A 24,991-nucleotide genomic window follows, 5' to 3' on the forward strand; every position below is an offset into this window, starting at 1 on the left:
CTAATAATTATTGTTTGTTAATAATTTTATAATTTAATCACACTCCCTAAAATTACATTTTTATTTAAGTTTGATATGATCGTGAGACGTCATAGAGTTTGGCTGGAGTTTTGGCTCACGTTGGCTATCTAATTTCAAACATCCCGAAAACACATAACACAAATACAAGAAAATATTGCGAAATGACGGAGACAAAGACGACTTTGAAACTGAACGTATCCTCAATGTACAGACAGTGTACAGGTCCTCACAAGGAAACAACATTCAAATCAAATATCCTTACAGCAACGACAACCTTATACCGACTGCACCCAGTAGACTTCCCACCCACAACAGTTGCAGAACTCGGTGCAGTGACCAACACACTAAAGTTACACCGCCTACATGAAGTGCCGGCTGTCTGTAGATGCCAGTTTCCAAATATCACATTTAGGTGTAGTAATTCAGCGCTGTGGTACTGATGGAACGTACCAAGACAGGCGTTCAGCAAATACGATTAACGACTTGACTCCACCAAAAAAATGTACGTATTTACCTACTTTCTGAATCTCGATTGACTCACCCTCGTATTTGCATTCTTACTGGCAGCATCATCATCATTGCTATTACTATCATTACGAGTTTGTATCACCACCATCTCAGCTTCCTGTGGCAGTTCTGGTCGAAATCGGCGAGGTGGCCGTACTGTGAGCATAGTGGATATTGGAGCAGTGAGTTGCGTGTTCAAGACCCGCAAAAAGCTGTGAAAGGCTCTGTCATGACAAGAATCGGCAAAAAGGCCTCATGGTCTAATATGCTATGATGGTAAAAATGTCATCGTAAAAAACACACACAAAAGCAAAATGAATATAAATGAAGAGAGTACATAGAACTTTATTTTCTCTTTTGTATTCCTGATGTAAATACGAACCCACGTGATTCAATGGAAAAGAGATATTTTTATAGAAGGTGTCGAAATGAATAAGTTGGAACTATACAATTCCATCCCCAGTATTTTGAACATGTTTCAGAATCCAATGCAAGTTTCAATATATACAACTCGTAATTATCCAATGTTTCCGAGCAAGGCGGACTTCTCATCCTCATTGATCATAGAAACCAAAAGTGGGATTAACAAAACCCTGACAACGAAATCAAACCAACGAAATCAAACCAACGAAATCAAATCAAATCAGTGATTAAAATGCAGTATGCCAAATCAAGGCGTTTATTTATTCACTCTGAAAGAGTGATGATGTCCGTAAATCTTACCAAGTTGATGAGTGATAGAAGCATACAAGGGTTCAAGATCAGCTTGATTTTTGATGCTCGCATGATATTGTGCTGAATGAATATTTTGTTGAGAAGTTGAGAACAACTGATTTGGATCGCTTGCATGTAACTCTCTTACATAAGAAAAGTAAAATAAACCTGAATCATCACTTTTTACACCTGGTGAGTCTTCCAGAAGAATCAAATCTTCTAATCTTCATCTCTCTTAATCTTCATAAATTAAGAGAAAGTCGAACTTTGCATTAAAGTGTCATTTGCAGAATATTGATCCCACCTTGTTTCATTTCATCCGACGAAATAAATCTTTCAAATGAGGTTGTCACTGTTTTTTCCTGTTATTACTTTTCTCGCTTGCTTGGCAAATAACGGGCGTGACCTCTCATTGCGATCATGGGAACTACAGCGAAAGCCCGCGTTGCGAAGCTGTAGGGGAAATTTTGTCCGCTAAAGCGGTATAGCCTCTCCAACTTCCTTAACGATATTTCCGGCTGTGGGCCCGAGGGCAATTTCTGCTACGTTTCCGGCAACTTCCTTAAGTTTGCCGAATGTAGACTTCTCTTCAACCTTGGCCACCTTTGCGCGTTCTTTCACCTTCTGGAAAAAATGTTGCTCATTATGATTGTAACTTCATTCACTTCCTTCGGTCAATTTTTTGGACCACAGTTATTGAAGTATTTTGAAATATTGTGAAAATTAAAGGGTTGTTATTCATGAGCACACACTCTGGCATTACAATGCTTCTTTCATACAACAATAAAACCTTAGATAGCTACATTTATATACGTTTATATGAAGGAGTTGACAGACTCGTAATCGAAATAGATTGTGGCGAAGCCTTTCACGGATAATTCTGCTGTAGTTTGGCATTATAGAGGAAAATGATGTCGAGGCAACGGTATTATGGAGGTCAATGATGGCGAGAAGACAGCATTGTGGAGGTAAAAGATGACAATGTCGGAGTAGATAACCCAAGTACACGGTGTGTTAGCGACTGAAGAATGGGGTCGTTACTGATACGCCTTAACTGCAAATAATAATTTCTGAATGTGCATTATTTTCATATTTTTGGATATAACAATACAAGCATGGGAGCAATTGATTTTTCAGTGCGGCTGTGCCAATATATATGAGGCGGGAGAAGAGGGTGGTTCAGAGTTTGAATCCAATAATTAAATCATCGTCGCTTTCCGAGGTTTAACCATCACTCAACTACTATCAAGGAAAAAATATGGACAATCACGACAGTGATGTAATGCGTAAGATTTGTGTTAGTAGTTTCTGATGATGATTGATGAGACTCAAGTTTAACCATATTTCTTCTGGACGGGTAGGTTAACTCGTCCTCTGGTTTAACATGCTAGGGAGATTATTTGGTTCAAGTATCCGATCAGTTGCACGTTCAATCAGTAATAGGTAATAAATAAGATGAAATTGAATTTCTTAGCATGAAAAAGTTCAGCCCTACTACTCATCACTCAATTGGAACAGTCGTGAATCTGGACGTGGGCCTTGCATGCAGGCTGGCACGATGCCATCCACAGGAAGCTTCTTTTAATTGATTTATTCAAAACAATAAGTAGCTTCACCAAAACCAATCAGCAATCAACCGTAAATCGTTGACATATTTAAGTAATAAATTAAATACGTTTCAGAGTGGCTAAAATAACGTCGGCAAGCGTTGACGGTCCAAATTCACACAATTATAGTGTACTTAAACTACGTACGTTGTTGGTTGGACCGGTTATGCGTGATGCTGAAGATATTTAAGAACTGTCATGGGTATTTAAAGATTCAGTTGCGTGGTCACATCCTCGTAGACCAGTTTTGGTAGTTACCGCTCTATTTTGCTCAGCTTAGTGAATATTTAACCTCTATTTTTTTAGAAACGTGAATCCAGGATAACCTTGCAGCACAGTGATCACTATATATTCAAACTTCGCTCACATAGCGAAGATGTGATGTGGCATCTGTGTGCTCTCTCATGTTCGTTTCACACATTATTACATGTAATAGATCATGCTTGGTCATTTGAAACTGCTAAACTCTTCAAACTACATTATCTATCGAAAGTCGTGATTTTTCCTATAAAGATCGAGTATGATAAAATTTCAATGACAGTTAATACCTTATTTTTTTATGAATGTCGGTGAAAAATTACCAATGATCAAACCTAGTTCGTATCTCAAAGTTTGAATCCCTGAAGCAAACTTACAATTAAATCATTTTCTTTCACGCGACCTCAGAACGCATTTTGCCCAAGATGGTGAAACTAATGCTGAACTGTTATGATAGTATGGTCTTCAGTAATAAGTCCCCGAACTAAAATTTTCTGTAAAAATTCTGAAGAAGAATTAAACTTGTAACGATTTGCATTTCATCAAACTTGTAGCGATCTGCATTCCATTTTATTTGTAAAGATCTGTATCTCTTCTTGGCTGTTCAGTATACAAATTATGGAACGAACTGGACCTTTCGTCTTCTACTCGACCTTGATGTAATATCGTCGCATTGAACGCCCAGCTCTCAAAGGACTTTAATCGCTCTTGTATTATAAATCCATGTACGTACATTATGGATTGTAAATCCTTTAATCTGACGACACCAGCCGGTAAAAATTGTCTGACATCATGGATTACACACCGTAGAACATCGTGGATTGCACATCTTTCGATCACTCGATATCATGGATTTGTAACCTGGTATATACAATCTATGCGTCGGCTGGTATCACCGATCACGCGCGCCTGCATGCTCATTTGACGCCATTGCAGCACATAATTGCCACCTATTCAAACACATCGGTAATATTTATTGATAGAAATTATTGCCCCTGAGCTCCATGCCTAATTTAAGGCAATGCATGCACTTGATTGTGTAAGCACAATCATCATAACTGTCCACAATCTGGCCGAGAATATACACAGCCCTAATACTCATAGTGTTCGCTCAGCGATAATTTGAGTACATGATTGCACTTTCACTGGATTTGATTCACCATTTCATGGCTTATCAGCTTCAGCTGAAATTACAAATGAACGTTTCGGGTGTATTGGTTCTTTTTGTCGTAAGCTCTAATAGCCTCGCTTTTTTACTGTGAATGATACCTGTAGAAAAGAATCATTATAAGAGATCTTCGCTGGGATTCGATTTTGAGTCCATTTTACTTTTGTGAAGCTCATATGCCAATTCTTGCTGGACTCGTCGATTTCGACACGCTCCATTACAGGAAACGGAAATGTTGTAGGTAAGTTGTTCTCTTAAACTTCAACAGTTGAAAGTTCCCTTAAAAAGTTTATCTAATTATGGTCTATCTTAATAGTTAATCTTAAATTGAAGCTAAGCATACGCCAAACCTCCAAATGTGCAGCACAATCTGGACCTCCATCCTACCTCATCCATCGCCATGTTGTTGTTCTTCTGAACATAGGTCTTGTAGAGTTCTTCCACCTTCTGAAAAAAAGCGGCTCATTATAATTGGAACTTCATTCACTTCCTGCGGTCAATTTTTTGGACCACAGTTATTGAAGTATTTTGAAATACCGTGAACATTAAAGGGTTGTTATTCATGAGCACACGTTCTGGCATAGCAATGCTCCTCTCATGAAAACAATTAAACCTTTGATAGCTACAGGTATATAATGAAAGAGTTAATAGACGAATCGAACTAGATTGTCATGAAGCTTTTCACGCGTAATTCTGCTGTAGATTGGCATTGTATAGGGAAATTATAGCGAAGAAATCGCATTATGGAGGTCAATGATGGCGAGGAGACAGCATTGTGGAGGTAACGCAGATAATGACAATGTCGGAGCAGATAACCCAAGTAGACGGTGTGTAAGCCACAAAAACTGGGGATTATTACTGATGCGCCTAAATGCAAAAAGTAATTTCTAAATGTAATAAATGTTTGGTAATAACAATATGAGCATGTTAATTACGAACAACCTTGCAGCACTGTGATCACTATATATTCAAGCTTCGCTCACATAGCGTTATATGCTGCTGCAGGTGTATGAATGTGGCATCTGTGTACTCTTTTCATGTTCGTTTCAAACATTGTAACATGTACAAGAATAACTAGATCATGCTAGGTCATATTAAGCTGCCTAACTCTTGCATCTACTATACATTATCGTTAGTATATTGTTATTTTATAAAAACGTTTTTCTTTACTCAGCTTCGCGTTTGTTTGTTGTTAACATTGACAACGAAATTTAGCCCACTTCTGATTGCTCAAGAGTTCTGAAATTCGGCATGCAGGCTATTTTCGCCTAACAATTTCAGATACAATCATAAAAACTAGCAATTAGAGACCTAAATTAGCTTAATTGAGTAAAGTATATATTATAGTATATATATAGTATGACGTGCGGGCGCTCACGTTAAGGCCCGTTTACACTACGGGACTGATTCGGAAGGATCGAGACTGGACTGAGACCATAGCGACGAGCTATTATAGACGAGCAGGCGCTGAGTCAAGTAAATTGGCTCACAACAATGTTTTTCATGTGTAGCAAAGGACTAAAAAGGAGAAAATAAAATACTTAAAAGTTTGTTGTGTGCTTTTCGCTTTAATCATAAATCTGCCCGACACACGTTTTTTGGGGCGAGCCATAATTTATTTTCTACTTTTTAGTCCACAAGAAAAACGTGTTTTTTAAAAAGTTTTTTCAAGTATTTTATTTCACATGATAATTATCAAAAAATTCCAATCACAACTAATCATTATTTGTAGTAAATTTATGAGAAAAATTACTAAAGATCAAAACTTCTCAATGATTAAATTCAGGAAGCAAATTTAGATTTAAATAATTTATTTAACCTTTACCGCAGAATGCATTTTGCCCTAGACGTTGTAACTAATGCTGAACTGTTATGAAAGTATGAGTTTCAGTATTTAGTCCCCGCATTAACATTTAATGTAAAAATTTTGAATAAGTATTAAATTTGTAATAATCTGCATCCCATCTAAGTTGCAATGATCGGCATTCTCTTCTTGGTCGTTCATTATTTAATTTATATAGTACGAATTGGACCTCTCGTGTTCTACTCGACATTGATGTTTGATCGTCGCGTTTTTCGCCCACCTCTCAAAGAACTTGAATCGCTCATGGATTACACATCCATGTATTCAAGAACTATAAATCATTGAATCACCTGACTTCATGGATTTCACACCATCGGACATCATGGATTACACATCTTTGAATCACTCGATATCATAGATTTGAAACCGGTATGTACAATTTATACGTCGGCTGGTCCTCCTCCTACCCCAATCCCTGATCGAAACGTTGCCCTACCCCTTTTCCATTTAAATGCGGGTATGAGGCATTTAACTGTTGAAAACGCGTTTGCCAGAGATATCTTCGGGGCACATGCAATTGTGAGGATAAAGAATTGAAATGTAATCATCATCACCCTAAGATTTGACACAAAATTTCAACATTTGGAAGCAAAAACTAACGTGGATGGAAAAATGGGAAAGATTGCGCATACTATCATACACTCCAATGCTGAAATACTATAAAAAATGTAGCTTGAAAACGAGATAACTGCCGGTTTCATCACATTTGATTCAGCCTGCAGGTGGGATGGGACGTTGAGGATAGAAGTGACTCTGATATATACTTCATTCCCGAAACACCGGATAGATTCTACTCCAACACTCAAAACTTCGTAAAAATGCATTTGTTGTCAAAATACGTTACTGGAGGGGCGAATTTATTGAAATCAGAGGAACAATAAGCTGGTTCTAATAATTATCACCCTGGTCACCGCAACGTACCGGAGTGGAGAACAACAACAAAGAGGACTCGATATCAGTGGCAGTAATTTTTTAGGCCTACGGAGGCAAGTATATAGATCAGATTCGTCAACAAATGCAGCAGCTGTTGGCATTGCAAGAAGAGGAGCAAAAACAGCATAAAATTAAACAGTTGCTGAGCCAGAGACCCCCCCCTCCAACAAAGAACGCATGGAAAAAAAGAGTCTGGCATCATGATAGCCAACATCGAGGGGATCTTCCCAAGAAGAAACGACACAAGATCGTCTTGCTTAGAGTAATTGCTGAGACAGAAGGAATAATCATGCTTGTCTTAACCGAGTTACGTCCAAGACTGGATAAACAAGATGGAGAAATCGAAACGAAAGGCTTTCAACGTTACCCAGCAGACCGAAAAGCAGTTAGGAAAAAAGAGGCGTTATAGTCTAATTCAGAAAATTCCTCGCAGAAAAAACAATGCCCCTGCATTGAAAAAACAATGCCCCTGCTCCAATGGATATATGAAGCATGTTATATTACACATTTCCCATCTACTACTGTGCATTGCTATTATATACCGACCGCCAGACTGCCAGCCGGAAAAATTCAATGAAACTCAAGAGAGATTGGAAACAGAGATGGCTAAATTGGGTGAACCTTCCTCAAATATTGTGGTTGCGGGAGACTTCAACCTATCACGCATACGATGGTCACATTTTGACTATTTAGGGCGGCGCAGAGATCAGGACAGAACCAAGGCAACACAACTACTTCGATTCAATAGGGAGCCTGCTAAGTCAACAGGTGCTGGTGCCAACAAGAGAACGCAATATCCTGAGTCTATTCTTCACCGACAAGAAAGAACTGGTAGCTGATGTTCGGTTTGAGGAGACCACACTATCAGACCATCGACTAGTGATGGTCGAGACAACAATTTGAATTGGAACCAGCGACCTCCATCTCGAGGGGGCCTGGCTGGGCTGAATTTTAACCGTCGAAAAACGGACTGGGAGGCTATTGGGAACGAACGCCATGAAATCGACTGGAGATCCAAGTTCCTGGAGTTAAATGCCGAAGCAGTGTACAATGAGCTGTGAAAATTAATACTGCAGGTATGCGCGCGTCACACGCCGGGAAGAACAATACCCAAACGGCAAATAATCCCAAAGGACAGGCGGATCATGAAAGAAAAAGAGCATGAAAAGCGAGTAAGTTTGAACAACTAGATAATGGCCGCCTCCAGGAATATGGAGAAGCGGTGGCTGGAACATCTAAAGGAGAAAATTGAGAATACTGAACGACGGTTGCAGGACTCACACGAGGCTGAGCTACAAGTTGCGGAGGTCTTGAGCTGTGGCTACCATTCGAGAGAATCCCAAATACTTCTACAAATATACCCAGTCAAAGGCGTAAGTCAGGACCACAGTAGAGTCTCTGAAAAGTAACGGTGTCCTTATTGGAGACGATCAGGGCATGTGCGAAGTGCTGGGAGCGCAGTTCGAAAAAGTATTCAGCCAACCCCGATACTCAAGACAGAAGAACGAAATTGTAGTCCTTCAGGAACTACCAGGAGGGCAGGTGCTCATGAACATTGAGTTTGAAACACCGAATCTAGAAAGGTGTATCCAAGAATTATCGGCTTACTCGGTTACAGGGCCAGATGGGGGTACCTGCAGTGTTATTGAAAAAATGCGTCGGTGCACTAAAGGCCATTTTGACTTTGCTGTGGAAAACCTCATTGAGAGAAGAAAACGTTCCTAGCTACCTAAAATTAAGGCTAATAACCCCAATCTACAAAAGGGTGCGAGAGACAAACCACAAAATTACAGGCCGGTTACATTAACATAATAGGTAATCAAGGTATTTGCGAAGGTCGTGGCCAGAGGTTGGTACGGTACATGGAGGAAGCCGGCCTATTCTACGGAAGACCACACGGTTTTATACGAAATCGTTTCTGTTTGTCTCTGTTACTGGAACATCACCACCAAATCCTTGCCATACTGGTGGAGGCGGCCGGGGTTGCCGTGGTGTATTTAGACTTCGCGAAAGAGTTTGACAAAATTGACCATGGAGAGCTCCTTAGAAAATTGCGAGTAATGGGGGTTGGAAGTGTTTTTTTATCATGGATCCACAACTTCCTGACTGAAAGACTACAAGATGCCGTTATTGGAATATCGAGATCGAGTGAGGCTAGGGTGAATAGTGGTGTGCCACTGTACCACAGGGAACGGTACTCGGCCCAATCCTGTTCCTCAATCACATCGCTGAAATAGATGTGGAAGTGAACCACGTATCTGCATTCTCGGCGCAGTGCGGCAACTGGATGGGGTCCCATGAACCCTCACTTTAAGGATCAGAGAAATGGATTAGTTGAACTACTGGAACAGGTTGGAGCGCCTGGGTCTGTACTCACAGCAGAGGAGGCGGGAGAGGTATGTAATTTAAAAAGCATGGAAAACCATAACGGGAATGGCACCAAACTTCGAAAACGAGACATTCAGGATTGAAACTAACTATATCGAAAGAATGGGGAGACTGTGCAGGATCCCCACACTAAGTAACAGATTTGCGGCCAAATTTCAATCCCTGCGCGAAGGATCTTTTTCCGTGGCGGCGCCCATGCTTCTTAACGTCTTACCAAAGGATCCAAGAGAGGGAGAGTTCACCTTGGAGACCTTCAAGAGACAACTGGAAATATTCCTGGGCATAATCCCTGATCGACCACCCTTGCACCGCTACCACCGACGAGAAGCAAGCAAAAACATAGTGCATCTGCAGGCCAAATGAGGGCGGATGTGCGATAGTCAGGAGCGGCGATCCATCGTGAACTGGAATTGCTAGCTACGTCCGAAACATATGCTAGGGACAAAGGAACCGGGAATCGCCGATCACGCGAGCCTCCATGCTCATTTAGCGCCACTGCAGGACATATCTGCCAACTAATCAAACAAATCAATGATATTTATTGATAGAAATTATTGCCTCTGCGCTCCACGCAAAATAAGGCAATGCATGCATTTGCTTGCGTAAGCACAGTCATCATATCTGTCCACATTCTGGCCGCGAATATATAGAACCCAAATACTGAACGTGTTCGATCAGCGATATTGTGAGTACATGATTCCACTTTTGCCTGCTTTGACTCACCGTTTCAAGGCCTTCCCTGACTTCGGATGCTATTGCAAACGAAGCGTCGTTTCTGGTGTATTGGATTTTCTTGTCGTAAGCTGCAATAGCTTCGCTTTCTGACTCTGAATGATAGCTATGTAGATGAAAATCTTCAAGAGATCTTCGCTGGGATTTGGTTTTTGAATCCATTTTACTTCTGTAAAGCTTATATGCCTTCTTGCTGGTCTCTTCGATTTCGACACGCTCCATCGCATGAAAAGGAAATGTTGTTAGTAAGTTGCTCTCGCGAACTTCAACAGTTGAAAGCTCTCGTAAAGTATTTATCTAAATATGGTATGTCTGAATAGTTCATCATAATCGAGGCTAAACATCCATCAAACCTTCAAATGTGCAGTACAATCTGGACCTCCATCCTACCTCGCCCATCGCCATGTTGTTGTTCTTCTGAACATAGGTCCCGAAGAGTTCTTCAATTTTCTGAAAAAAAATGTTGCTCATTATGATTGCAACTTCATCCACTTCCTTCAGCCAATTTTTAATACTCAGTCTTTGAAATATTTTGAAATATCGTGAAAATTAAAGGGATATCATGCATTCATGAGCACACGTTCAGGCATTGCAATGCTGCTCGCATAAAAACAATGAAACCTTAGATAGCTACAAATATTTGGTAGAGTTTATAGACTCCTAATCAAACTAGATTGTCATGAAGCTATTCACGAATATTTCTGCTGTAGATTGGCATTGAAGAGGTCAATGATGGCGATGAGACAGCATTGTGGAGGTAAAGGATGACAATGTCGGAGCAGATAACCCGAGTAGACTGTGTGTTATCAACAAAAAAGTGTTGGTCGTTACCGATACGCCTAATATGTTAAAATAATTTCTGAATGTTGATTATTCATATTTTTGGTAATAATAATAGAAGCATGAGAGTAAATAATTTTTTCAGTGCGATTGTGCCAAAATATGCGGCGGGAGAAGAAGGTGATTCAGAGTTTGAATGCAATAATTATATCATCATCGCTTTCCAAAGTTTAACCATCTCTTAACTATAAACAAGGCAAAAATATGGACAAGCACGACAGTGATGCAATGCGTAAGATTTTGGCGAGTAGTTTTGATGATGATTGATGAGACTCAAGTTTCACCATATTCGTTTCTAGCCGGGCAGTACGTATAACTCGTCCTTGGGTTCAATATGCTAAGGAGATTATTTGGTTCAGTTATACGATCAGTTACACGTTTATATAGTAATAAGGTAAGAATACGATGGAATTCAATTTCTTAATGTAAAAGTTTTCAGCCCTACAACTCATCACTCATTAGGACTGTCGTGAATCTGGACGTGGCCCTTGCATGGAGGCTTGCACGATGAAAACCACAGGAAGATTTCTTTTCATCGAGTTCTTCAAAACAGTAAATAGCTTCACTAAACCAATCAGCGATCAACCACAAATCGTTGATAAATCTAAGTAATTAACTAAATGCGCATGACAGTGGCTAAAATATCGTCGGCAAGCATTGGCGGTCAAAATTCACACAATTATAGTGTAGTTAAACGACGTTGGTGGTTAGACCGGTCATGCGTGATGCAGAAGCTATTTAAGAACGATCATGAGTATTTAAAATTTTAGTTGCGTGGTCACATCTTCGTAGGCAATTTTTTAGTAGTTACCGTTTTTTGTGCTATACTTGATGAATATTTATTTTCTACTTTTTTAGAAATGTAAATCCAGAACCACTTTGCAGCACTGTGATCACTATATATTCAATCTTCGCTCACATGGCGTTATGCTGCCGCCGGTGTATGGATGTGGCATCTGTGTACTTTTTCACGTTTGTTTCACACATTGTAACATCTACTAGATCATGCTTGGTCATTTTAAACTGCTAAATTCTTCCGCCTACATTATCTCTAGTAAATTGTCATTTTTCCTTTAGTATTTATCATAAAATTCCACTCATAGTTAATAAACTATTTTTCATGAATTTCGGTGGAAAATTTCCAATGATCCAAACTAGGTTGTAACTCAATGTTTATATCTCTGGAGAAAATTTAGAATTAAATCCTTAATTTTCCGTTATCTCAGAAGCAATTTGCCCAAGTCGATGAAACTAATGCTGAACTGTTATGATAGTATGAGCTTCGTTATCAAGTCCCCGCACTAACATTTTATGAAAAATTTTAAATAAGCATTAAACTTGTAATGATTTTCATGCCATCTAACTTGTAATGATCTCCATTCTCTTCTTGGCCGTTCAATATTTAAATTATAGTACGAATTGTACCATACGTCTTCTACTCGACATTGATGTTTGATCGTCGCGTTTTTCGCCCAGCTCTCAAAGGACGTGAATCGCTCATGGATTGCAAAGCCATGTACATCACGAATTATGAGTCCTTGAATCGCCTGACATCACGGATTACAAATTATCTGACATCATGACTTGCACATCATCGAACATCATGAATTACACATTTTTGAATCACTCGATAGCGTGGATTTGAAAACAGGTATACACTATTTATGCGTCGGCTCGGCCTCCACCCTAATTCCTGACATAAATGTTATCCTACCCCTCTCCGATTTACGAGTAAATGCGGGTAAGAGGCATTTAACTGTTGAGAAACGCCTTTGCCTGAGATATCTTTAGGGGAAATGAGATTGGGAGGATAAAGAAATGAAATGCAATTATTATCACCCTGCGATCTGTCACAAATTTTCAATATCTGGAAGGAAAAACTAATGTGGATTGAAAAATGGGAAAGACTGCCAATACTATCATCCGCTCCTAGACTAGGTACTATAAAAAATGTAGCTTGCAAACGAGATAACTGTTGGCTTCATCACCTTGGACTCAGCTTGCAGGAGGGAGGTGACGTTGAGGGGAGACGGAACTCCGATACTTCATTCCTGGAACACCGGATAGATTCTACTCCCATACTCAGAGCTTCAGAGAAAATGCAATTGTTATAAAAATACGTTCTGGGAAGTGTGAATTTATCGAAATCAGAGGAATAGCAGGACGGATTCTACGCGATATCAAACGCAGTAATTTTTTAGGCCTGCGGAGGCAAGTAGATCAGATTCATCAACAAATGCTGCAGCTTCCGAAATGGCATGAACAGCAGTAACAATTTCAGCAACAAATGCAATAGCTGCTCAGCCAGAGACTTCTGACAATGCAGTGTTGCAGCACTAAGAACGCATGGAAAAGAAGAGCCTGGCATCATGATAGCCAACATCGAGGGGCTCTTCCCAAGAAGAAAACGCCACAAGATCATCGTACGTAGAGAAATTGCTGAAACAGAAGGAATAATTATGCCTGCCTCAACCGAGTCACACCTAAAAGTGGAGATCCAAGATGGAAAAATCGAAATGAAAGGCTTTCAACATTGCCGAGCAGACAGAACGGACGCGAGGAAGAAAGGGAGGCATTATAGTCTACTTTAGAAACTTCCTCGAGCCAAAACAGTACCCTGCATTTAGGTTACAATGGATATATGGAGCATGTTATATTACACATTTCGCATCTCTAACTGTACATAGCAATCGTATACCGACCGCCTGACTGCCTGCATGAAAAATGCAATGAAACTCTCGAAAGAATAGAAGCAGGTGGCCAATTTGGGTGAACCTTCCCCAAATATTGTGGTTGCGGGAGACTTCAACCTACCACGCACACAATAGTCACACTTAGATTATTAAAGGCAGCGCAGAGAACAGGACAAAATCCAGGCAACACAACTACTTCGATTCGCTAGAGAGCACTTGCTAAGTCAGCAGGTGCAGGTGCCAACAAAAAAACGCAGTATCCTCGATTTATTCTTCACCAGCAATAAAGAACTAGTTGTTGATGTTCGGGATGAGCAGACCACACTGTCAGACAATCGACTAGAGGTAGTCGAATCAACATTTGGGACCAGCTCAGACCTACACCTTGAGAGGTCCTGGCCGGACTACATTTTCATCATCGAATAACAGAATGGGAGGCCATTGGGAACGAACTCTTCGAATTTGACTGGAGATCCAAGTTCCTGGAGTTAAACGCCGGAGCTATGTACAACAAGCTGTGGGAAGAACAATCGCCGGGAAGAACAATCCCCAAACGGCACATAATTCTAAGGGACAGGCGGGTCATCATGAGAAATCGAGTGCTTTTGAACAACCAGATAACGACCGCCCCCAGGAATATGGAGCGTCGGAGGGTGGAGCATTCAAAGGAGAAAATTGAGGACACGGACCGATTGTTGCAGTTATCATACGAGGCTGAGCAACAAGTTGCAGGGGCGCAAGAGGTGGCTGCCTTACGGGAGAATCCCAAATATTTATACAAATATTCTCAGTCAAAGGCGAAAGTCAGGACCACAGTGGGGCCTCTGAAAAGTAACGATGTCTTTATTGGAGACGAGCAGGGCATGTGTGACCTGCTAGTAGCGCAGTTTGAGAAAGTATTCAGCAAACCCCGAAACTCGAGACAGAAGAACACAACTTTAGTTTTCCAGGAACTACCAAGAGGGTGGGTGCTGCTGAACATTGAATTTGAAACACCGAATGCAGAGAGGAGTATCCAAGAATTATGGACTCACTCGGTTACTGGGCCAGATGGGGGTCCCTGCAGTGTTACTGAAGAAATGTTTCAGTGCACTAAAGGTCCCTCCGACTTTGCTCCAAAAAACCTCATTGAGTGAAGGAAACGTTCCTAGTTACCTAAAATTAGGGCTAATAACCCCAATCTATAAAGGAGGTGCGAGAGACAAACCACAAAATTACAGGCCGGTTACATTAATATCACAGGTAATCAAGGTATTGGAGAAAGTCGTGGCCAGAAGGTTGGTACAGTACATAGAGGAAGCTGGCCTGTTCTAATGAAGACAACACAGTTTTAGAATTAATTTCTTCTGATTGTCTCAATTACTGAAGTATCACCACCAAGCCCTTGCCAAGTTGCCATACTGGTGGTGGGGGCCGGGGTTGACGTGGTGTATTGAGACTTCGCGAAAGAGTTTGACAACATTGACCATGGAGAGTTCCTTAGAAAATTACGACTAATGGGGGTTGGAGATGAATTGTTTGCATGGATCCATAACTTCCTAACTGAAAGACTACACGCTGTCGTTGTTGGAGTCTCGAGATCGAGCAAGAGACTATGCAGAAGAGTGGAGTGCCACAGGTAACGGTACTCGGCCCAATCTTCCTCATTCACATCGCCAACATGGATGTTGCAGTGGACAACGCCTCTGGATCGTCATTCGCCGATGACACCAGAATACTAATGACTATTACGGGCAGGATGGGCTGCGAGAGGTTGCAAAAGACCTCGCTGCAATATATGACTGGGCCTTAGTGAACAACCTGCAGTTCAACGGGACCAAGTTTGATGTTCTGAGATACAGAAGTAGCGGAAGATCTGGTAGGGAGCACAGCTACCTGGCACCTGACGGCTTGGAAATCGGAGAGAAGCGACTCGTTCGCGATCTAGGAGTGGTGATGAATACTCAGGTCAAGTTTGGTGGTCACAAACTGGGATGGGGTCTGGGAACTGGATGGGGTACAGCGAATATTCACTTCCAGGATCAGAGGGATGGAAGAGTTGAACTACTGTGAGAGGTTGGGGCGCCTGTACTCACTGCAGAAGTACCGGGAGATATGTCATTCAGAACACATGGAAAATGATGAAGGGAATGGCACCAAACTTACTATGGCACCAAACTTTGGTGCCATAACTTAACTTATGGCACCAAACTAGACATACCACAACGAAAGAAGGGGAAACTGTGCAGGACCCCCCCCCCCGCGACGTAGCAGATCTGCATCCAGATTTCAATCCCTTGCGGGAGGTCTTTTTCCATGGAGGGCCGCAGGCGGTATAACGTCCTACCAAAGGATCTTAGAGAGAGAGAGTGTTCACCTTGGAGACTTTCAAAAGACTACTGGACGTGTTCATTTGCTTATTCCCTGATCGACCACCCTACCTAGCACCACCACCAGCGCCGAGAAGCAAGCAACAGCATCGTGCATCAGCTGGCCTATATGAGGGCGACTACCCGATAGTCAGAGGCGGTGATCCATCGTGGCCTGAAACTTCTACTTTCGAAACATATACTAAAGACACAGGATACGGGTATCACCGATCACGCGCCTGCATGCTAATTTGACGCCATTGCAGCACATATCTGCCTCCTATTCAAATCAATCGATGATATTTATGGATGGAAATTATTAACTTTGCGCTCCATGCAAAATAAGGCAATGCATGCATTTCCTTGTGTAAGCACAGTCATCATATATGTCCACAATCTGGCCACGAATATACACAGCCCAAATGCCAAGAGTTTCGGTCAGCGATATTATGAATACATGATTGCACTTTCGCTGGCTTTGACTCACCGTTTCAAGGCTTTTCCTAGCTTCGGTTGCAATTACGAACGAAGCATCTTTTCTGGAGTATTGGTTTATCTTGTCGTAAGCTGCAATAGCCTCGCTTTCTGACTCTGAATGATAGCTGTTTAGAAGAGAATCTCCAAGAGAACTTCGTTGGGATTTGATTTTTGAATCCATTGTACATTTGTAAAGCTCATATGCTTTCTTGCTGGTCTCATCGATTTCGACACGCTCCATCACATGAAAAGGAAATGTTATAAGTAAGTTGTTCTCGCAAACTTTAACATTGGAAAGTTCCTGTAAAATGTTTATCTAAATATGGTATATATGAATAGGATACAACATAAATTGAGCCCAAATATATACCAAACCTTCTGATGTGCTGTACAATCTGGACCTAAATCCTACCTCGTCCATCGCCATGTTGTTGTTCTTCTGAACATATGTCCCGAAAAGTTCTTCGATCATCTGAGAAAATGATGTTAATTATGATTTCAACTTCATTTACTTTCTTCGGTCAATTTTGCAGACCACAGTTATTGAAGTATTTTGAAATATCGTGAAAAAGTTAAAGGGATATTATTCGAGAGCACACGGTCAGGCCTTACAGTGCTACTCCCATAACAACAGTGAAACTTTGGATAGCTAAAAATATACGGAAGAGCTTATATGCTGTAATGAATTTCTGTGAAACAAAACCAATGATCAAAACTAGTTCGTTTCTCAATGATTAAATTCATGAAGCAAATTTGAAAACAAATCATTTATTTACACGTTACCTCAGAACGCATTTTGCCCCCATACGTTGAAACTAATGCTGAACTGTTATGAAAATATGATCTCCAGTATTAAGACCCAGCACTAACATTTTATATGAAAATTCTTAGGAAGTATTAAACTTGTAATGATCTGAATTCTCTTCTTAGCCGTTCAATAGTTAAATTATTGTAAGAATTGGACATTTCGTCTTCTACTCGACATTGATATTTAATCGTCGCATTTTTCGCCCAGCTCTCAAAGGACTTGAATCACTCTTGGAATATAAATCGATGTGCATCATTGATGACAAACCCTTGAAACTTCTGATATCATGGATTAAATATCGTCTGATAGTATGGATTACAAATCGCCTGACATCATGGATTACACACCGTCGGACCTGGATTACACATATTAGAATCACTCAATATCATTGGTTTGTAACCTAGTATATACAATTTATGCGTCTGCTGGTATCACCGATCACGCGCGCCTGCATGCTCATTTAAAGCCATTGCAGCACATATCTGCCACCTATTCAAACACATCGGTAATATTTATTGATAAAAATTATCGCCCCTGAGCTCCATGCCTAATAAGGCAATGCATGCACTTGATTGTGTAAGCACAATCATCATAACTGTCCACACTCTGGCCGCGAATATACACAGCCCAATTACTCATAGTCTTCAGTGAGCGATATTATGAGTACATGATTGCACTTTCGCTGGCTTTGACTCACCGTTTCAAGGCTTTCCCTAGCTTCAGCGGCAATTACAAATGAAGCGTCGTTTCTGGTGTATTGGTTTTTCTTCTCGTAAGCTGCAATAGCTTCTCTTTTTGACTCTGAGTGACAGTGGTTTAGTAGAATTTCTTGACGAGATCTTCGCTGGGATTCGATTTTTGAATCCAATTTACTTTTGTAAAGCTCATACGCCTTCTTGCTGGTCTCATCGATTTCGACGCGCTCCATCACATGAAAAGGAAATGTTGTAAGTAAGTTGCTCTTGCAAACTTTAACAGTTGAAAGCTCTCGTAAAATGTGTATCTTAATATTGTTTATCTGAATAGTTCATCTTAAATTGAAGTTAAACATCCGCCAAACCTCCAAATGTGCGGTACAACCTGGACCTCCATCCTACCTCGTCCATCGCCAAGTTGTTGTTCTTCAGAACATAGATCCCGAAGAGTTCTTGAATTTTCTGAAAAAATTTTGCTAATTAAAATTACAACTTCATTCACTTTCTTCGACCAATTTTTTAGTCCACAATTATGGAATTATTTGGAAATATCGTGAATATTAAAAGGTTATCATTCAAGAGCACACGTTCTGGCATTGCAATGCTACTCTTAAAAAACAATGAAACCTTATAGATAGTTACAAATAAATGGGAGAGCTACTAGACTCGTAATCGAACTAGATTGTCACGAAGCTTTTCACGTATAATTCTGCAATAAATTGGCATTGTAGAGGAGAGGAAAATGATGTCGAGGCAACGGTATTATGGAGGTCAATGATAGCGAGGAGACAGCATTGTGGAGGTAAAGGATGACAATGTCGGAGCAGATAACCCAAGTAGACAGTGTGTTAGCAACAGAAGAATTACTCGTTAATGATACGCCTAAAATGCAAATAATAGTTTCTGTATGTGCATTATTTTCATGTTTTTGGTAATAACAATACAAGCATGGGAGCAAATAATTTTTCCGGCGCGGTTGTGAAAATATGCGGCGGGAGTAGGTGGTTCAGAGCTTGAATCCAATAATTATAAATCGTTGCTTTTCGTGGTTTAATCAACACATAACAACTATAACCATGGCAAAAATATGGACAATCACTACAGTGATGCAATGTGTAAGATTTTTGCGAGTAGTTTTTGATGATGATTGATTGATTGACTCAAGTTTCACCCCAGTTTTTCTGGGCGGGCAGTTTAACCCGTCTTCGTGATTAATATGCTAAAGAGTTTATTTGGGTCAGTTATTTATACGATCAGTTGCACGTATAAGCAGTAATAAGTTATAAATAAGATGGAATACAATTCCGTAAGGGGAAAATGTTCATCCTAACTACTCATCACTCAATTGGAACAGTCGTGGATCTGGACGTGGCCCTTAATCACTCCAGTGGATTTGTCGTGAATCTAGACATGGACCTTGCATGTAGGATTGCGCGATGAAAACCACGTGAAGCTTTCTTTCCGTCGAGTTCTAACTACTCATCACTCCAGTGGATTCGTCGAGAATCTAGACATGGACTTTGCATGTAGGATTGCACGATGAAAACCACGGGAAGCTTTCTTTCCGTCGAGTTCTTCAAAACAAGAAGTAGCTTTACCAAAACCAACTAGCGATTCCCCACAAATCGTTGATAAATCTAAGTAATTAACTAAATGCGTTGGAGAGTGACTAAAATAACGTCTGTAAGCATTGACGGTCGAAATTCACACAATTATAGTGCGGTTAAACGACGTTGGTGGTTAGACCGGTTATGCCTGATTCTGAAGATATGTAAGAACGATAATGAGTATTTAAAGATTCAGTTGGCTGGTTACATCCTCGTAGGCGAATTTTAGTAGTTACTGGTCTTATTTGCTCATCTTGACCAATATATTATATAACTTCTACTTTTTTAAAAATGTGAATCCAGAACAACCTTGGAGCACAGTTATCACTATATATTCAAACTTCGCTCACGTAGCGTTATGTTGCCGCGGGTGGATATGGATGTGGCAATTTGTGGCATCTGTGTACTCTGTCATATTCGTTTCACGCATTGGTACTTGTACTAGATCATGCTTGGTCATTTAAAACTGCCAAATTCTTCCATATACGTTATCTCTAGCAAATTGTCCGTTTTCCTATAATAATTATCTTAAAATTGCCTTCACAGTTAATCAACTATTTTTCATGAGTTTCGGTGAAAAATTACTAATGATCAAAACTAGATTCTATCTCGATGTTTAAATCCCTGAAGATAACATATAATTAAATCATTTATCTACACGTTACCTCAGAACGCATTTTGCCCAAGATGGTGAAACTAATGCCGAACTGTTATGATAGTATGAGCTTTAGTATTAAGTCATCGAACTAACATTTTATATAAAAATTCTGTAGAAGTATTAAACTTGGAATGATCTGCATTTTATCAAACTTGTTATGATCTGCATTTCATTTTATTCTCTTCTTGGCCGTTCAATAGTTATATTATAATACTAATTGGAGCTTTCGTCTCCTACTGGACATTGAAGTTTGATCATCGCGCTGTTCGCCCAGCTCTCAAAGGACTTGAATCGCTCTTGGAATCAAATCCATGTACATCATGGATTACATATTTTTGAATAACTCGATATCATGGATTTGTAACCTGGTATATACAATTTATGCGTCGGCTGGTATCACCGATCACGCGCGCCTGCATGCTCATTTAACGCCATTGCAGCACATATCTGCCACCTATTCGAACAAATCGATAATATTTATTGACTGAAATTATTACCTCTGAGCTCCATACCAAATGAGGCAATGCATGCAATTGATACTTAAAGCACAATCATCACAACTGTCCACTATCTGGCCGCGAATATGCACAGCCCAATTACACAGAGAGTTCGGTCAGCGATATTATGAGTAAATAATTGCACTTTCGTTGGCTTTGACTCACCATTTCAAGGCTTTTCTTCACTTCATCTGCAATTACAAACGAAGCGTCGTTTCTGGTGTATTGGTTTTTCTTGTCGTAAGCTGCAATAGCTTCTCTTTTTGACTCTGAGTGACAGCTGTTTAGAAGAGAATCTTCAAGAGATCTTCGCTGAGATTTTATGGTTGAATCCATTGTACTTTTGTAAAGCTCATATGCCTTCTTGCTGGTCTCATCGATTTCGACACGCTCCATCACATGAAAAGGAAAAGTTGTAAGTAAGTTGTTCCCGCTAACTTTAACAGTTGAAAGCTCACGTAAAATGTTGGAGCAGATAACTAAATATGATATACAGTATCTGATAAGTTCAACGTAAATTGAGTCCATTAATATACCAAACCTTCGGATTTGCAGTGAAATCTGGACCTCCATCCTACCTCGTCCATCGCCATGTTGTTATTCTTCTGAACATAGGTCCCGAAGAGTTCTTCAATCCTCTGAAAAAAGTCGCTCATTATGATTGCAACTTCATTCACTTCCTCCTGTCAATTTTTTAGTCTACAGTCATTGAAGTGTTTTGAAATATCATGAAAATTAAAGGATTATTATTCACGAGCACACGTCCTGGCATTAAAATGCTACTCTCATATAACAATGAAACCTTAGATAGCTACAAATATATCATAAAGTTTATGGAGGAGTTGACAGAATCCGAATCGAACTATAGATTGTCGCGAAGCTTTAAGGCCCGTTCACACTAGGGGCAACCCACGGGCGTCAAGCGCCTCACCGCCCCTCTGTGCAGCGTCTACGTGCGCGCTTCTCGTGGGCAACGAAACGATTGACGAGCTAGCGATTCACAGGCGCCCTGCCTCGTGCAACACAAGCGCGCGCTGCACTCACACTCAATAGTCAATACTGAGTAGTCGGCAGGCTGGGGTCTAGCGAGGTAGTTTGCATACGCTGGTCCTTCACTATGGCAATTAACGCCACCCTTGTTTGGACTCATTCTCTAGTAGAGAGGCTAATTGACTTTTGTAGAGACCATGAATGCCTATTGGGAGTTCAGTCAAAGGAGTCGAAATGCAAAAGAACAAGCTCTGGTGAAACTAGTTGAAGTTTTAATAAATTTTGTGTACAAGTCACTTGTGTACAAGTCACCATTGACGAGGTTCGCAAAAAAATTCATACGTTTCGCTCTCAATTCCATCGTGAAATGAATTTCATCGCAAATGAATTCCATTGCATATGAATTTCATCATCCTGCTTTTGGGTGAGCGGCATTATTTTATTTAACAGACTGTCAAACAAGTCCACTGGCAGTATAGTATAATTTTGAGAGTCTGATGCATTCGCAACTGACGATTCTTTGAAAATGTAATTGTGTGAGCCCCCTCTCTTCTTTGCAACCATTTTCCCCGCGACGCCTACATATTTTATTAATTATAGTTTTACTCGTCCTTGGGTTCAACATGCTATGGAGATTATTTGTTCAGTTATACAATCAGTTGCACGTATAAGGAGTAATAAGTTATACAAGAACTATAAATACGATAAAATTCGATTTCTTAAGGGGAGCATGTACCCCGAAATCCGAGAAATCACGTTTTCTGTGTTATTATATTTTTTTTTGTAGCGGAAACGATTACGAAGAAACTGCAATAAGGTAGCTTTCATAGTTTTTTCGTGAGATCGTTTTGAACTTTTATAAACTTGCAATTTATAACTGAATTTTATGTAGATTTCTTTGGATTTTGACCTGCATTTATAGACCATTATTCGTGTTAATTCCATAGTGTTTGCATTCGTTTGAGAGCTGCGAACTCGGAACGTTCAATAATGCAAACCCCATGAATGTTCTTGCGATATTTTTTGCGTTAAGTTGTTTGGAACTTGGCAAAAGTTTAAACTTATAACTAAATTATCATGCAGATTTTTTAACTTTTAATGTCCTTGTAGATAATTATTTTTGTTAATTGCATGGTGTTTGCATTCATTTGAAAGCTGCAAACGCTGCGCATTTGATAATCACTCGATATCTTTGAATCACTCGATATCATAGATTTGTAACCTGGTACAAATATACAATCTATGCGTCGGCTGGTATCACCGATCACGCGCGCCTGCATGCTCATTTAACGCCATTGCAGCACATATCTGCCATGTATTCGAACAAGTCGATTATATTTATAGATGTGCAAAATATATATAAATAAAAATGCAAAATAATGCAATGCATGTATTTGATTGTGTAAGCACAATCATCATATCTGTTAAAATCTGGCCACGAATATACACAGCCCAAATACCACAAGTGTTCGGTCAGCGATATTATGAGTACATGATTGCTCTTTCGCTTTCTTTGACTCACCATTTCAAGGCTTTCCCTAGCTTCAGCGGCAATTACAAACGAAGCGTCGTTGCTGGTGTATTGGTTCTTCTTGTCGTAAGCTGCAATAACTTCACTTTTTGACTCTGAGTGATAGCTGTTTAGAGGAGCAGCTACCAGAGATCTTCGCTGGGATTTTATTTTTGAATCAAATTTACTTCTGTAAATCTCATACGCTTTCTTGCTGGTCTCATCGATTTCGACACGCTCCATCACATGAAAAGGAAACGTTGTAAGTAAGTTGTTCTTGCAAACTTTAACAGTTGAAAGCTCTAGTAAAAACTTTATCTAAATATGGGTTATCTGAATAGTTCATCTTAAATTGACGCTAAGCATACGCCAAACCTCCAAATGTGCAGCACAATCTGGACCTCCATCCTACCTCGTCCATAGCCATGTTGTTGTTCTCCTCAACATAGGTCCTGAAGAGTTTTTCGATCTTCTGAAAAATAATATTGCTCATTATGATTGCAACATCATTTACTTCTTTCTGACAATTTTTTGGTCCACAGTAATTGAAGTATTTTAAAGTATCGTGGAAATTAAAGGGATATTATTCATGAGCGCACGTTCTGGCATTGCAATGCTACTCTCATAAAAACAATGAAACCTTGAATAGCTACAAATATATGGAAGAGTTAATGGACTTGATCGAACTAGATTGTCATGAAGCTTTTCGAGTTTAATTCTGTTCTAGATTGACAAGGCAATGGCATTATGCAGGTCAATGATGGCGTGCATAATGCCATTGTCATGAACTAGATTGTCATGAATCTTTTCACGCATAATTCTGCTGTAGTTTGGCATTGTAGAGGAAAATGATGTCGAGGCAATGGCATTATGGAAGTCAATGATGGCGAGAAGACAGCATTGTGGAGGTAAAAGATGACAATGTCGGAGCAGATAACCCAAGTAGACGGTGTGTTAGCAACAGAAGAATGAGGATCGTTACTGATACGCCTAAAATGCGAATAATAATTTCTGAATGTGCATTATTTTCACATTTTGGGTAATAAAAGCATATGAGCAAATAATTTTTTCAGTAAGGTTGTGCCAATATATGAGGCTTGAGATGGTGGTTCAGAGTTTAAATCCAATAATTATATCATCGATGCTTTTCGAGGTTTAACTATCACTTAACTATAACCAAGGCAAAAATATGAACAAACATGACAGTGATGCAATGTGTAAGATTTTTGTGAGTAGTTTCTGATGAGGATTGATGAGGTTAAAGTTTCACCATATTTTTCGTGGGCGGGCAGTTTTACTCGTGCTCGGGTTTAAAATGCTATTGAGATTATTTGATTTTGTTATACGATCAGTCGGACGCATGAGCGGTAATAAGTTACAAATACGATGGAATTCAATTTCTTAACTTATGAATGTTCAGCCTAACTATTCATCCCTCAATTGGAACTGTCGTGAATCTGGACGCGGATCTTGCCTACAGGCTTGCACGATGAAAATCAAGAGGAGCTTTCTATTCATCGAGTTCTTCAAAACAATAAGTAGCTTTACCAAAACCAATCAGCAATCAACCACAAATCGTTGATAAATTCAAATAATAAATAAAATGTGTTTGAGATCGGCTAAAATAACGTCAATAAGCATTGACGGTCGAAAGTCACATAATTATAGCTTAAATA

At 39.9% G+C, this 24,991-nt stretch overlaps 1 protein-coding gene across 1 annotated transcript in view; it reads right to left on the reverse strand.

Annotated features, from left to right (window-relative positions):
- Positions 1 to 1,127: 1,127 nt before the first annotated feature.
- LOC108667479 overlaps positions 1,128 to 24,991 on the reverse strand; it is a 34,342-nt gene continuing 10,478 nt past the window's right edge. The window contains exons 6-17 of the mRNA XM_018154514.2: positions 23,728 to 23,787; positions 23,328 to 23,552; positions 21,394 to 21,453; positions 20,981 to 21,205; positions 18,456 to 18,515; positions 18,056 to 18,280; positions 16,963 to 17,022; positions 16,561 to 16,785; positions 10,583 to 10,642; positions 10,184 to 10,408; positions 4,663 to 4,722; positions 1,128 to 1,866 (exon numbers count right to left, since the gene is read on the reverse strand). Coding sequence (XP_018010003.2) covers positions 1,717 to 1,866; positions 4,663 to 4,722; positions 10,184 to 10,408; positions 10,583 to 10,642; positions 16,561 to 16,785; positions 16,963 to 17,022; positions 18,056 to 18,280; positions 18,456 to 18,515; positions 20,981 to 21,205; positions 21,394 to 21,453; positions 23,328 to 23,552; positions 23,728 to 23,787 — 1,635 coding nt within the window. The 3' untranslated portion in view covers positions 1,128 to 1,716. The remainder of the gene's footprint in view (positions 1,867 to 4,662; positions 4,723 to 10,183; positions 10,409 to 10,582; positions 10,643 to 16,560; positions 16,786 to 16,962; positions 17,023 to 18,055; positions 18,281 to 18,455; positions 18,516 to 20,980; positions 21,206 to 21,393; positions 21,454 to 23,327; positions 23,553 to 23,727; positions 23,788 to 24,991) is intronic.

Source organism: Hyalella azteca, unplaced genomic scaffold, assembly GCF_000764305.2.
Source record: "Hyalella azteca isolate HAZT.00-mixed unplaced genomic scaffold, Hazt_2.0.2 contig3356, whole genome shotgun sequence".
NCBI lineage: Eukaryota > Metazoa > Arthropoda > Malacostraca > Amphipoda > Hyalellidae > Hyalella > Hyalella azteca.